The 13824-nt window shown below is 50.9% G+C and overlaps 1 protein-coding gene across 3 annotated transcripts in view; it reads left to right on the forward strand.

Moving 5' to 3' along the window:
* The window catches only part of DGCR8 (DGCR8 microprocessor complex subunit), a 34766-nt gene extending 21053 nt beyond the window's left edge, over positions 1 to 13713 (forward strand). For all 3 annotated transcript variants that reach the window (XM_025858020.2, XM_025858023.2, XM_073889696.1), the window contains exons 10-14: positions 7386 to 7486; positions 7818 to 7924; positions 9081 to 9208; positions 10669 to 10782; positions 11759 to 13713. In XM_025858020.2, the coding sequence (XP_025713805.1) occupies positions 7386 to 7486; positions 7818 to 7924; positions 9081 to 9208; positions 10669 to 10782; positions 11759 to 11842 (534 nt within the window). In that variant the 3' untranslated portion in view covers positions 11843 to 13713. The remainder of the gene's footprint in view (positions 1 to 7385; positions 7487 to 7817; positions 7925 to 9080; positions 9209 to 10668; positions 10783 to 11758) is intronic.
* Positions 13714 to 13824: the final 111 nt, after the last annotated feature.

The raw sequence follows: 13824 nt of genomic DNA on the forward strand, positions 1-13824 counted from the left end.
CTTCCAAGTCAATTGGGTGAGAGATTTGGGCCTTCTTGGGTCTTTCCTAGGCATGCACGTGGCCACCTAGATCCCCAGACAAATTGGAGCTTTTCAAAGTCCCTTATGGGCAGCTGTCTCATTCTCTAGATTCCCTTTTATGTTTTCTGACCTGCCTCTTGCTTGCCAGCTGGTATCCCAGCCTTAGGCAATTGCAGTATGAAACAGTTGCCGATGATTATTTTTGACAGATTTCCTGGGGAGTTGGGCTGTTTGCACTGAGTGAGCTCTGAGTTGGGTCACGCAAAGGCAAGTTTATTATGGGACTTTTCTATAGAGATACCAGCTGGGCCAGATAGCGATGGTTCTCTGGGGTTGGAGTGTTGGGGAACCATCCTGCCTTCTTCAGTGGCTGTGGGTTTGCTGGTTCCTAAGGCCACCATAGAGCTGGGAAGAGGAGACAGAAATGGGCCAAGTTAAAATGCTACAAAACTCATTGTCTTACCAAGATTCAGCCACTTTTCTTGAATAAATGCTCCTCAGATTGTTGTCTTTGTTTAATTTCCAGAATTCTGAAAAAGTTGATTCTGACAATTTTTATTGATTCTGTGGAGGAGCAAGTTTCAGAGGTCCTTTATTCTGCCACTCTAGAAGGGCTTCAGGATGCACTTAAAATTTTTTTCCAGTCTTTTTAGACTGATACTATTATAAAATATGGTAAAGTGCCCATGGCAGTCAAATGTCTGTATTCTGTGCTCAGAGCCTAATCACCAGAAACAGTATCAAAAGGATTAGCTCCTCCAGGAAAAATCACATTTTCTACTTTATTTCTGAATAACCCGACTGTGGAACAGTGGTGTTCAGGGAGGCTTCCAGGGCATGTTGGAGAACCCGGTACCTAGACCCTTCCCCACAGCCCGCCAAGGCCCTTAGGGTGGGTGTTGTAGTGGCTGATGAAACATGGGCTGTATAGGCTCCACCGCCCTGTCCTCTGATACGGGGCGGCAGAAACTGGAAGGCTCACCGCGGTTCTGGTTCTGGTAGTCGGCCTGGCCTAGGCAGGCAGGGGACGTGTGGCTCCAGCAGCCTTTTTGGAGGATGGAACTTTGCTTTGTTTGTCACAGCAGCTTATCTGAGCAGGCTCTGCTGTTGGCCACCAGTGGGGGCAGGGAGGGATGGGGAATCTTGCAGGACACACACCCCCCTTGCCTGTGGCTATTATTGTGGTAAAGTTTAAAGTAACTCAGTAAATTACAGTTGACTTGAAAATTTTTTGACGTGTTGAGATAATGGAAAGTTCTCCAGGGTTAGTAGAACAAGCGTTAGGAATGCCTGGTTTCAAGATAACATCCAAGACAGTCTCTCTTTAGTGTTGTGGCCTCTAAGATACCATCATCTTGCTTGGTTGGTGGTTGAATGAATAAGCAGCTCATTCCAGTTTTTAAATCTGAAAGTCTGTGCTTGCTCTGGCTTTAGTTCACTTTCGTGTTTGGCACCATTGTGGTTCCCTAAGCAGGGACCACCCAGTTTCATTCTGGCCAGCACAGGGACCTAGGGTGTGTTCCATGGCTCCTCCAGCCTTGGCAGGATATGTGTGTTGCACAGTGGTCTGTTGCTCCAGTTCCCTGCTCTGTCCCAGCTGCCCTTTGCAGTCCTACCACCTGCATTGCGGCCTCCTCATATGTGGCCATGCAGTGGGATGTGCACCTGGAGGGCTGCAAGCTCTCTCTAGACTTTACCATCAACCCTGTCACTGCCTCACACTTTGTGATCAGGGGACACTTGATCAGAGGCCAGTGGTTACCTCTTCTCTGTTGGAGGTGCATGGTTTTGATGATGACCAGCTGGCAGTCTTTGTGCTCTGTTCTTTCGTCCTCCACCTTTCCTCCTGCCCTCAGTTTGCAAGGTCATTGTGGCTGCAGCCTTTTCCTTGGAGCCTTTCCCATCAGCGCCTCTAGTGAGGCATTTGCATTTGCCTGAGGCATCTGCCAGGGCAGATGCTATCGGTTTCTGGGATTTTTGTGCCTCAGGTTGTGCCGAACAGTAGTAGTAAGATTCATGTTCTGGCCATGTATTCTGGGGCTTGTCTGGAAAGTGAGGGATCTTTCTAGAAATGACATCGGAAAGTAGGCTGAGAAAGAGGAGGTTTCCCCAGGTGGAGGATGCCACATGGGCAGCTTGGAAATCCCAGGTAAAAGTTCCCTTGTACACACAAGGGGCTTTTCCATGTCAGTTCTCCAATTCTCTGACATCAGCGAGGTGTCTACAGCTCAGCTGAGTTCTCACACTGTCTACATGGAGTTGATTCAGTCCCAAAAGACTGCCCACACTTCACACTTCAGCCACAAATGGGGTGCCCAGGCCACCCACATTGCCCAGCCAACGACAGATTCAGGGGTTCCCATGGCTTCGCTCAGTTTCACTAATTTACTTGAATTAGAACTTTTTTAGAATCTGCTCTCAGAACTCAGGGAAATACCTTATGTTTACTGGTTTATTATAAAGGATACACATGGACAGCCAGATGAACAGGTCCTTAATTGTGTTTGGTCAGATGAACAGGTCCTTAATTGTGTTTGGTCTTTCTGGTGACCAGCCCCATCATGAAACTGTCCAAGGTCCCCACCAACCCCAACACCCCCCCCCGCAACCCTCCCCCCAGTCTCCTCATTAGCATAAACTCAGGTGAGGTCCAGAGGGGCTCATTTGAATAACAAAAGATACACCTATCGCTCAGGAAATTCTAAGGGTTTTAGGAGCTCCATGCCAGGAACTGGATATAAGGACCAAATACGTGTCCGATGGCCAAAAATGTCCTCATCCTCTGGAGAGGGTTTTTCACACTTAGAATTTAAATGTATATGTGTGTGCACACATTCACATTGTATTTTTCCCTTGTTTTAAAATTTGTTAGAGAAAAGAGTAGCTTCTCTGTCAGGTTGGATGTGTTAGAGCATCTCAGTCCTGACTGATTTTGCTGTCTTGCTCCTAAAAAATTGTGACAGTGTTTCTGTCACATCCTTATGAGTAGCTCAATAGGTGGTGGCCCCTCTTACCCATGGTGCCTCTGTGGAGGTGTGGTGCCAGAGCTTAGGCTGTGGGGGCATTCCCTTCTTGTGTGGACTCCCGGGGGGCGGACAGCAGGATGCCATGGTGGGCTGAGTGGGCCCTGGTTCTTTGGGAGCTCTTGCTGTGCCCTCCTGTCCTTGTGGTACAGTGGCACAAAGCCCACATGCAATGGTGGCATGGATATAGAACATCCAGAGTTTGAGAGCTGCCTTGGAAGTAGAGGCTTGGGGCAGGGCTTGTTTGATGTTGATTAAAAAGGCAAAAACGGATGACCAGAACTGGCACCATGCCCATTCATAAGACCTGGGGTGATTTCTTCTCAGTATATTATTGCTTCTTAGATACCTGTGGGTTCTGGTTGGTTCATGGTTGTTCTAGAATTTAGGTATTAGTGACCCATTGTTTTTGCCTTTTTGGTTCCCCCCCCCCAATTTACTTTTTAATTTATACGGAGTTAAATACACTTTTTGGTACACTTTTATGAGTTTTGAACCATGCATATAGTTTTGTCATGTAACCCACAGCACAATCAAGAACATTTTCAAATCCCCCCTCCCAGTTCTCTTGAACTGTCCTTTTGTTGTCAGAATTCTCTCTTTTCACCCTGTTAGGCACTGAACTGTCTCCCTAGGTTAGCCAATTCCCGAATGTCTTATCAGTGGAGTGACAGGGTAGGTACCCTGAGTACCAGGCTCCAACTCAGTGATGCACGTAGGATTTGTCTCTGTTGGTGCCTGTGTCGATGGTTGGGTCATTTTTGCTGCTGAGCGTGCCCACTACAGGGCAGTGCTGGGTGTGTTCTTCCTTCTTGATTGAGGGGTGTTGAGCACATTGCCAGTTTTGGGTGATTAGCACTTGGTTGCTATGAGGCTGTCCATGTTTCCATGTGAGCGTAGATAAATAAGCACCCAAGATGGCCTTGCTGGGCTGTACGGTAGGTGTGTGTTCAACTGGATGCCTTTGCATGTCTGTGGGGAGCAGCATGTGTATGTGGATCTGTCTCTACATTTGGTTCTGTCTCCTTGGTCTGTGTGTCCCTTCACCAGTGCCACACCTTCTTGATGACACCTTCTTGATTTATTTATTTGAGAGAGAGAGTGCGATTGTGGCGGGGGTAGGGGCAGAGGGAGAGTGGAAGAATCCCAAGCAGATTCCGCCACTTGAGTGCGGAGCCCAACACAGGACTCGATCTCACAACCCTGAGATCCTGACCTGAGCTGAGACCAAGAGTCGGATGCTTAACTGACTGCACCACCCAGGCACCCAAATGACATTAATTCTTGAAATCAGATAGTGTGAACCCTCCAACTTTGTTCTTTTTTCAAAAGTGCTTCCATACCATGCTCCTTTGCCCTTCCATAAAGAAACAGTATGTCAGTATGGAAAGTTCTGTTGAGATTCTGATAGGAATTGTGTTACATCTGTAGATGAATTTGGGGAGAATGTACTTCCTAATGGTATTGAGTCTTTCGGTTCACAACCCCAGTGTGTCTCCCCATTTATTGAGGTCTTCGTTCATGTCTTTTATTGTAGCTTGGTCATCTCCAGTGTGCAGATCCTGCACTCATTTTCTTAGATAAAGACATAAGTATTTCATACATGTTTTGGAGCTGTTGTGAGTAGCACTTTAGTTTCAGTCCTGATTGTGGATTGCTAGTGTAGAGAGATGGAATTTATTGTCTGTATGTTGACTGTGTGTTTTGCAGCTTTGCGAATTGTGTTATTTGTTCTAATAGTTTTTCTATAGATTTCTTTGGAATTCCTGTGTACAGACTAGGTTGACTGAGATGAAAGGTGGTTGGATTTCTTCCTTTCCAATCTAGATGCCTTTTATTTCTTGGCTTGCTGTTCTGGCTAGAAGCTCCATTACATGTTGAGTAGCAGTGGGGAGAGTGGACATCCTAGTCTTGTTCCTGATCTTAGGCAGGAAGGATCCAGCCTCTGACCACTGAGTGTGACTTTAGCTGTCCATTTTTTGTTGGTGCCCTCTATCAGGTTGAGGAAGGGTTCTTCTGTTCTCAGTTTGTTGAGTGTTTTTGTCATGAAAGGGTGTTGGCAGTTTGTCAAATGCCCTTCCTGTATTTGTTGATAGGCCTTTTTTCCTCTTTAATTTGTTGATAGAGTGAATTTGGTTGATTGATTTATTTTTTAAAAACTGCATCCCTGGGATAAGTCCTACTTGGGCACAGCATATATTTTTATTTTTATTTATTTTATTTATTTATTTATTTATTTTTAAAAGATTTTATTTATTTGAGAGAGAGAATGAGATAGAGAGAGCACGAGAGGGAAGAGGGTCAGAGGGAGAAGCAGACTCCCCGCTGAGCAGGGAGCCCGATGCGGGACTCCATCCCGGGACTCCAGGATCATGACCTGAGCCGAAGGCAGTTGCTTAACCAACTGAGCCACCCAGGCGCCCCCACGGCATATATTTTTATGTGTTACTGGTTGCGAATTGCTAATACTCTGTTTAGGATTTTTATACTTGTATTCATGAGGGATATTAGTTTGTAGTTTTCTCTTTGGTGTTAATAACAGAGTACTACTAACATCATAAAATGAATTGGCAATTGTTCCTCCTTTTAAGGTTTTTTGAAAGATTCTCTAGAATTGGTGTTATTTTTTTTTTTCCCTCTTAAATGTTTGGCAGTTGTCACCAATGAAGCCATCTGCATGTGGAGTTTTCTGTGCAGGAAAGTTGTAACTACAAATTCAGCTTCTTGAAAAGGGCAGTTTGGGTAGTTTGCATTTTTTAAGGAATTGGTCCATTTTCTCTAAATTGTTGAATTTATGGGTGCTGGGCTGTCTGTGGTGCTCCCTCATGGCCCTTCAAGGTCTGTTGGGCACTGATTCTCCAGGTTTCTTCCATACTCTTGTCAGTAGGTCACTTCTGCCCTTTGTGCTGCAGTTCTTATATGCTCCTCATAGGTTAACCATGAGCCACATGTGGCTGTGGCCCTTGGTGCAGGTAACTGGTGCAGGCCTTTGCCTGCGGCTATTGGATGTGTTTGGGCTTCTGAGTATGTGTTCTCTAGCTGTGCGTGTGTGCCTCGGCTCTTCCAGGGAGGATCCTGGGCACACAGGTTTTCCACCTGCTCAGCCTGATCCATAGCCCAGGTGCTGGCTGCCAGTTAGAGACTGGTCCTCATAGGCTGAGTGAGAGAGCCAGCCTCCGCTGATGGTTTGGCTACCTGGCCAGCCATTGAGGATGGGTCCAGGGCTTGACGTCTTGGTGAATAACTTTCCCTGGAAACTGATCCACGCTGATATGGGCATTTGTAAGTGGAGGTGTCTTGTGGGGACCTCTTGGAAGACAATAGCCAAATGAGAGCAGGGAGATTTTCAGCTCATTAGAATCAGGAATCCTCTTCAGAAATAGTACCTTGCTTTTCTCGACTCAGTCACAGTGAGTCCGCTGGTGGAGGGAGAGGAACCCCTGCCTCCCTCCCCAGAGCAGCAGTGTTATGTTCTTACAAGAAGAGGCAGGGAGATGGAGAGAGGGCCATGTGGAGATGGGAGTGACGCTGCCACAAGCCAAGGAAAGCTTGGGGCTGTCAGAACCTGGGAAAGCCAAGGAAGGATCTTCCTGAGAGGTTTCAAAGGGAATGTGGCCTGCTGACTCCTTGCTTTTGGACTTTCGGCCTCTAGAAATGTGAGAAAATAAGCCACTCTCTTTGTGGTACCTTGTTATGGAGGTGGGCTGTGCTGAATGGGTAGGCCATGGCCTCCCTTCACTGGGGGTGGCTCAGCAGAGGCCCAGGCCTGGTTGGGGTCAGAGCCACTTCCTGGCTGCTGCCTGCCTCTGTTGTGCAGAACTTGCCTTTTTTCCCCTAAAAAACAGGTTAAGTGCTGTCTCTTCTGTTCTCTGGTTCTCATAGTGATTGGTTTCAGAGCCAGGACGGATGACTTTTTGTTTGAAACGGGAGCCAGGCCAAGCCCTTTGCAGCCTTCAGGAGGCTTGCCCTTTTTAGAGTACATTGCTTTTGTCTTGACTTACCTTCTTTCTTCTAAAGTCTCACGATGATCTTCAGATTTTTCTCCTAAGGTTGTCTGTCTTTAGATTTCTGACTAATTGTCTGTTCAGACTTAGATTCAGCAAAGGCTCCCAGGCAGCACCAGGCTCTATCACCCTGTTGCAACATGTTCTCTCCAACCTAGCACAGCGCTGCTCGTCCCGTCTCAGAGGGGCAGCTGGACAGTGAGGTGGGGGTGTGATGTGCTCCTTGAGGCAGTAAAGAGGACAGGAAACTTCCGGGGCAAGCAGACAGCGTGGGGAGCAGCTCCGTGCGTCCAGCAGGCTCAGTCCAGCACTTAGGAGTGGCTGCTTTGTTTTGTAGTATTTTAACCACATCAGTATTGAGGACTCACGGGTCTACGAGCTGACCAGCAAGGCCGGACTGTTGTCTCCCTATCAGATCCTCCACGAGTGCCTTAAAAGGTAGGGCGGGTGCTTCCCCTCCTGAGAGGGGTCCTGGGGGCTTCTCTTTTTGTGCCCAGTGTCTTTACTAGTCATTTATCCTGGCTTAAGCGGTGCTGTTAAAAGCGGGGCTGTGGCAAGTGTTCCGTGCGTGCACAGAAGCCCCTCGTGCCTGGCGGTCAGTCAGAGCCCGTGATTGGGTGTATGCAAAGACTGCCCTCCTTCTCAGCTGAGAAGCGGTTTGGGGAAAGGGTTGGCATTGTCTTCAGAGAGCCTTTAAAGGGCTTTCCTGAAGTTGCTGTTTCCTCCCTTCTTAGCTGATGTCACCTGTTGTCTCTGTTTTTTCTTAAAGAAACCATGGAATGGGTGACACATCCATCAAATTTGAAGTGGTTCCTGGTAAAAACCAGAAGAGCGAATATGTCATGGCGTGCGGCAAACACACAGTGCGCGGCTGGTGTAAGGACTGCCTCCCCTGCCTCTGGCCACCCCATCACAATTTCTCATGACTGCTGGGGCAGTGGCTCCCTGCTGTGTGGCCTCTCTGGCAGCCCTGAGGCTCTGTGGCTTGGTCTCTGGCCACTGCTTTGGCATCTTTCCCGAGCTCCTGCCTTGGGTGCTGACTGCCTGCAGTGTGTCCACTGGCATCTCCCCTCGACCTCAGAAAGCCAGTCACCCGCAGGCAGGACCATCCCCGTTCTCCTGGTTCCTGGGATTGGGCTGATCGTTCGGGTTAGACTGTGTGTTCCCCTCCTGCCACCAGTGCCCCATCCAGCCCGTGGTCCCTGTGGCAGGAGGAGGGGTGTCCTGGAATGGCAGCAGAGCCCCTGGCCTGCCATACTCTGTGTCCCTGTGTTCGGTGTCTCTGTGCACCACCTGTGCTCTTTACCGAATTTGGTTTTCGGAGTAACCACTTTTTAAAACTTTATTTTAAAAGAAAATCTTCTATGACTATTATACACAAAACCAGTACTGTGTAAATTGGAAGGTAACATACCAGTTGTCCCTGGGAAAATCACAGAACGACTTGCACACCCAGGTGTCCCCGTGATCCAGCAGACACCAGTCCTCACAGAGCCACCTTCTGGAGCAGGCAGGCGGGGCGGAGGAGGGACGCTGGGCCATTGACCCCCGCCCCTGTCTGGGAAGCGTGGCCCACCTTGCTCTGCCTGGCCATAGGTGTCTCCTGGCACTCACTGTTCTCCAGACCCACTTTGCTCCTTGGCCCTGCCTTCCCTCTGCATAGAAATCCCGCCTGGAAACTCCTCTGGTCTTTCTGGTGGAGTCCGTCCTGCCGACACTCATTGTTGCTTGTCTTTGTCTCTGGAAGTGTGGGGTGTGGTGGGAGGGAGGCCTCGTCAGCTATACCTTGGGCCTGTGCTGATTTTCGGAGTCTCTGAGGGGGCTCTTCTGTAAAGTGGGGTGGGGTGGGTCCTGGCCTCAGCTTTGTGAGACGTGGTCCCCAGTGCAGGGCTAGAACACGTCTCTACCCCCTCTTGTAGAACATGCCCTCAGCTGGGTGGGGGCATGACAGGTGTGCTCCTGTTTCGGAGAGCTGGCTGTGTTGACAGCTGTATATTAGGGACTCCCTCTCCACATTTCATCTTCCTCACAGGTAAGAATAAGAGAGTTGGAAAACAGTTAGCCTCTCAGAAAATCCTTCAGCTGCTGCACCCACATGTCAAGAACTGGGGGTCTTTACTTCGCATGTATGGCCGCGAAAGCAGCAAGATGGTCAAACAGGTAACTGGGTCCCTCCCCTGGGCCTAGGGCAGCCTCCATGCTTCTCATCCTCCTCCCCCAACCCTGGAGCACGTGTTTGGGGTCCTGCCGTCACAGGGGACAAAGTTGGGCAGCTCTCCTCTTGTTCAGTGCTGCCTCTTGGGCCCTCTGCTGGCCACGGTCTGTGACCTTGGGGGGGTGGTTGGGAGGTCGTTCATGCTGTGTCTCCCTCCCTGAAAAGCCTGGGCTTGGCACTGGCTGTGTGGGAAGGGCCTGCCCAGCAGGAGGTGCAGGTGGTGGTGCTGGCAGCCCAGATAGGAAGCTTCTGAGCTGAGCCCTGTTGTCCCCTGCCTTTAGCCCCATGGGGGTAGAAGCCCTTGGATTAATTTGAGGACCCTTAGGAGCTTGAGGGAGAGTAAGAGATGCAGGGCAGCTTTTCCTGGCTATGAATACCTGTTTGCCTTGTATGTCATCTGGTTAGTTTCTGCTGTTTTGCTGAGTTGTTGAGTTTTAAATCAATACCCTTAAGTTTGTGTGCTTTGTGAGGTAGAAGGAAATACTGGGAGGTGTTCATGGTTTTTAGTTTTTCTCCTGATGTTTCGAGAAATAGTTTGGGTTATTGGCACCCCAGTAAGGGGAGGGGTGGTCATTGTGGCATCCCTGAAGAGGCCCTCGTTTGGGACTTGACAAGATGGGGTGAAGGAAGTGACACTGGGCCCGTAGGGTGCTTTGAGGAACCTCAAGTTATGAGTTGCTGAGATAACTCAGATGCAGTGCAGATGAGGCTGACTTCCGCCGTTATATGCCTTACTTTGTGCAACATCTTGGTTGGACTAAGATTGAGAGCGAGAAAGCCTGCTTTGGCCCAGGAGTAGAAACCCTCCTGAGGTTGGAGGGCGAGGGTCCGGTCTAGGCACAGCCCTAGCTTGCATCTTTTGGAGGACAGGTGCAAGGCACGGCAGGTTTCCTCAGATGGCCTCTTTACCCAGGAAGGGCCTCAGGACATCTTGGTCCTGCAATGAAGGTCATAGGACATGCAGACATGTAGAGAGCCCTGTGTCTAGGGCTAATGGGCCCCCAGCTGGGCCCCAGTGCCAGGGTGTGTTCCATCTGGCAGTGTGCCATTCTGCTGGCTGAGGCCATGCTCTGATCATTCCGTTCTGAGGGTCTGGGCAGTGCGAGTGCTCAGCACCAGTGACAGCAGTAGAGGCAGCTGGTTGCCTGGGTGCCTTTGCCTTATGAAGGGAAGAGGCCATAGCTTCTTCCTGCTGAGGGTGAGGCAGAAGTGGGGGTGGCATGGTCAGAAAGTGAGCTGGGCAGCCGTGGACTGGTCTATGTTCTCTGTGGCTTTGTCAGCCTGCCGGGTGTGGGTTGAGGGTGGGGCAGCTGGTCTGAGGTCATGCAGCTCTGGCTGGTGGCCACAGTGTGTCAGTGAGGCCTGCCCCAGGCACTCCTGAGAGCGAGGCACTGTGCTCCCCCAGGAGACCTCGGACAAGAGCGTGATTGAGCTGCAGCAGTATGCCAAGAAGAACAAGCCAAACCTGCACATCCTGAGCAAGCTGCAGGAGGAGATGAAGAGGCTGGCCGAGGAGAGGGTGAGCATGCAGGCTCGGCCAGCACCGCAGGCCATGGCCCCTCTACTCTCTTCATCCCCTTGCCCTCAAGGGAGGGGCGGGTGTCGAGTCAAGGTCAAACTGGCAGCTGTGGGGGTAAAGTCAGCCCGCAGGAACCCATCCCTGGCTCCTGATGCCTGTGTAGTGCTCCCTCTTCCCAGTGAGTCCGCAGTACTTCCAGAGTAGATTTCCTTTTCTTTGTGTTTCCACATTCATGACACTTGCATCAAATCACTTCATTTTTTAGTTACATTATAGAGCTCTCAGCCCTGGCGTACGGCTGTGAAGGGCCTGGCTTCTGGGTGTTTCCACTCAGTACCAGCTGTTTGAAGGCAGGAACAGTGCACCTGCCAGGCCTCCCTTACTCAGGGTCATGTGGGTGACAGACTGCCATCATGGACCTCTTCTTCAGGCCCTTGGCATTTCTGTGAGAGAGGAGCACTGCTCATAGAACAATTTGACCCGGATAAGGCTCGGTCCTGGTGAAGCTTCCTGAAGCTACCCGCCTGAGGGGCTTCTAGGCTATAGGACCTTTTTCAGCTGTGGTCTTTGCCCGGGCCTGTATAAAACCCTGAGAAGGTTTTATTTGACTTTTCTGGCCCAGGAGATGCCTCACTTCTGCCCTCAAGTTGGAGTGGGGAGAGAGACCCACCCATGTGGCTTGTCCCTGGTGGCTGTAACTTCCTTGGCCTTTCACTTCTGGGTGTGTTCTCATTGCCAGGGAAGCACAAGCATGCAGTACTCTGAGATGGCATCCAGGCAGACCCAGCCAGCCTCCTCTCCGGCCCACTCCTCAGGCCCCCCAGGGCTGGTGCCCTCCTACTCCAGAGGCTACCTGGCACCAGTGTGCTGAGCTCACCGTCCCCCTCCCCCTTGCCTTGGGCGTCTCTTGCCCGCGGTTGGGCTGGGCCACGTGTTCCCACATCGTTGGCATCCCTCACCTTCGTTGTTCTTCCAGGAGGAGACACGGAAGAAGCCCAAGATGTCTATTGTGGCGTCTGCCCAGCCTGGCGGCGAGCCCCTGTGCACCGTGGACGTGTGAGGGAGGCAGCAGGGGCAGGCGCGGGGACTGTCAGCTCTGCTGCCAGGGACACCACGCGCCGCTCACTCTGCAGCCTCCAGGCCTCTGATCCGAGTTCCTCCCCTGCGGCCAGGCATCTAAGGCCGGGGCCAGAGGGGTGGGGCTCTGGTGCACAGGGACAGCAGGGCCACGCAGCTCTTCCTTGGGGGCCGCCCACAGGTCTGAGTGGACGTGTTCAAGGATGGACTCAGCTTGCCCACATGGGTGAGAACCAAGAATTTGGCAATAGCTGTGGATGACCTCTGCCTCTGGGGACTTGCTGCAGACTGGTTTGATGAAGGTTTTCCTGAGTGTCAGTATGTAACATGCACAGACAAGAAGTGACAGACTGAGAAAGTGGTAGCCGAGTCCTGTGGTGCCCTGTGCCCCAGGCTCCCACAGGCCACTGCAGAGGTCTGGTCAGAAGGTGCGCGCTGGCACCCCCCCCCTCCCCTGCCTCTTGTGTTTTCCCTTTTTCTCTGAAAAGGTTATAACAGGAAGGAGTATTTCAGACCTTTTTGGCTTAAAATAAACACAAGTTTAGAATCAACTATTTTTCAGAAATTGCAGGCAAGCCCTCAAGGTGATTCTTTTGAATCCTTGAAACATGTTGCCAGTTTGAGTATGAAGTCAGCTGGTCTCTGCCTGGCTTGTTGCCCGGGCCCTGGGCTGGCGTGTGCTCCATTTTTTCTGAGTAAGTCTTAATGTCCTAAAAACACGCCTTCTTAGACACCGAGGCCCCTCACCTTCACTGGCCTCTGGCAACTTTTTACTAAAGATTTTTGCACAGTCAAGTCCATCTGTCCACCCATCAATTTTTAAAGCTTTTATGATATTTTAGCATTTGGGAAGAAACTTTTACAGTGAGAGTAGAAGGTAGATTTGGAATCACATAGCAGATATAAACAAGTGAAGCCTTTTAGCAGGAGGATTTTAGAAGAGGAAACAGGACCGTGCGGTCCATCCGTGCTCACAAAGTGGCGCTCCTCCCAGAGCTGGCACAAGCACGTGCAGGGCGGTGGTCTTGCCTGTGATGGTGGCTGCACTGGATTTCAAGGGCACCTGCCCTGAGCAGCCAGGCCTCATGGCCACCTGTTCCTTTGACCAGCAGGCAGTGATCTCCAAGTGGCTCCTGCAGATAGGTGCGGGGGTAGGTGTGTCCCTCCCCTGAGCCCCAGGAGACATGGGTATGCTTGGGGCCCTGGGTCCACGTGCAAGGTAGCGGTGGCCATCCGCTCCCTGTCCCTAGGGCCTGTTCAGGGTGCCATGTGCTCTTGGTGCACGGTCGGCTGCAGGGGCCCACCGCTGGGCTGCAGTGTCCACGGGCATGCCCGTTCTCCATCACATCCCCCGTGGTTGGTGTTGATGGCATTTGTTTTCATGAATTCAGAATGTCGGTCTTGTGTGCCACTCACAGTGTATCTCTCCCTTACCACCTATGTGACTGAGGTTGGCTTCTGTGCTGACCTTTATAAAACAAAACCCTCAAATCAAGTTGCTGTAATTAGACACTTGCTTCTGTCTTGCCTCCTGTCTGCAGCTGTGAATAATCATTTGACTATGACTGTTGGCCCTCAGAACAGCCAGATGCACCATTGTGAACCAAAGCTTCGTGCACGTGTTAACTAGAGGCAGTGAGCCTTGCTGCAGCCTCCCCATGTCCTTCCTCTGTGTCCGTGTGGGTGTGAGTGTTGTGTGTGCACAGCCATGCCGTGGGGGCAGAGGGCAGGGGGAGCCTGTGCTGATGCCACCTCCACATGGCCACTGGCCGTCATGTACCTTCCAGGTGGCGGCTAAACTATGGCTGTAAGGGTGAGCCTTGACTGAACGCATAAAGCAAAACTGTCCCAAAAGGGAATGGCTGGTGTTTCTTTCTTCTAACCATGTGAGGCTATGGGGCTTGTGGACCCTCAACGCCAGAATGCCCCCTCCTCCCCCCAGGCTGAGACATTTTTGCCTGGTCA

This window comes from Callorhinus ursinus, unplaced genomic scaffold (assembly GCF_003265705.2).
Source record: "Callorhinus ursinus isolate GAN/ISIS: 27379988/994484 unplaced genomic scaffold, GSC_fseal_2.0 scaffold115, whole genome shotgun sequence".
In the NCBI taxonomy this organism is placed as follows: Eukaryota; Metazoa; Chordata; class Mammalia; order Carnivora; family Otariidae; genus Callorhinus; species Callorhinus ursinus.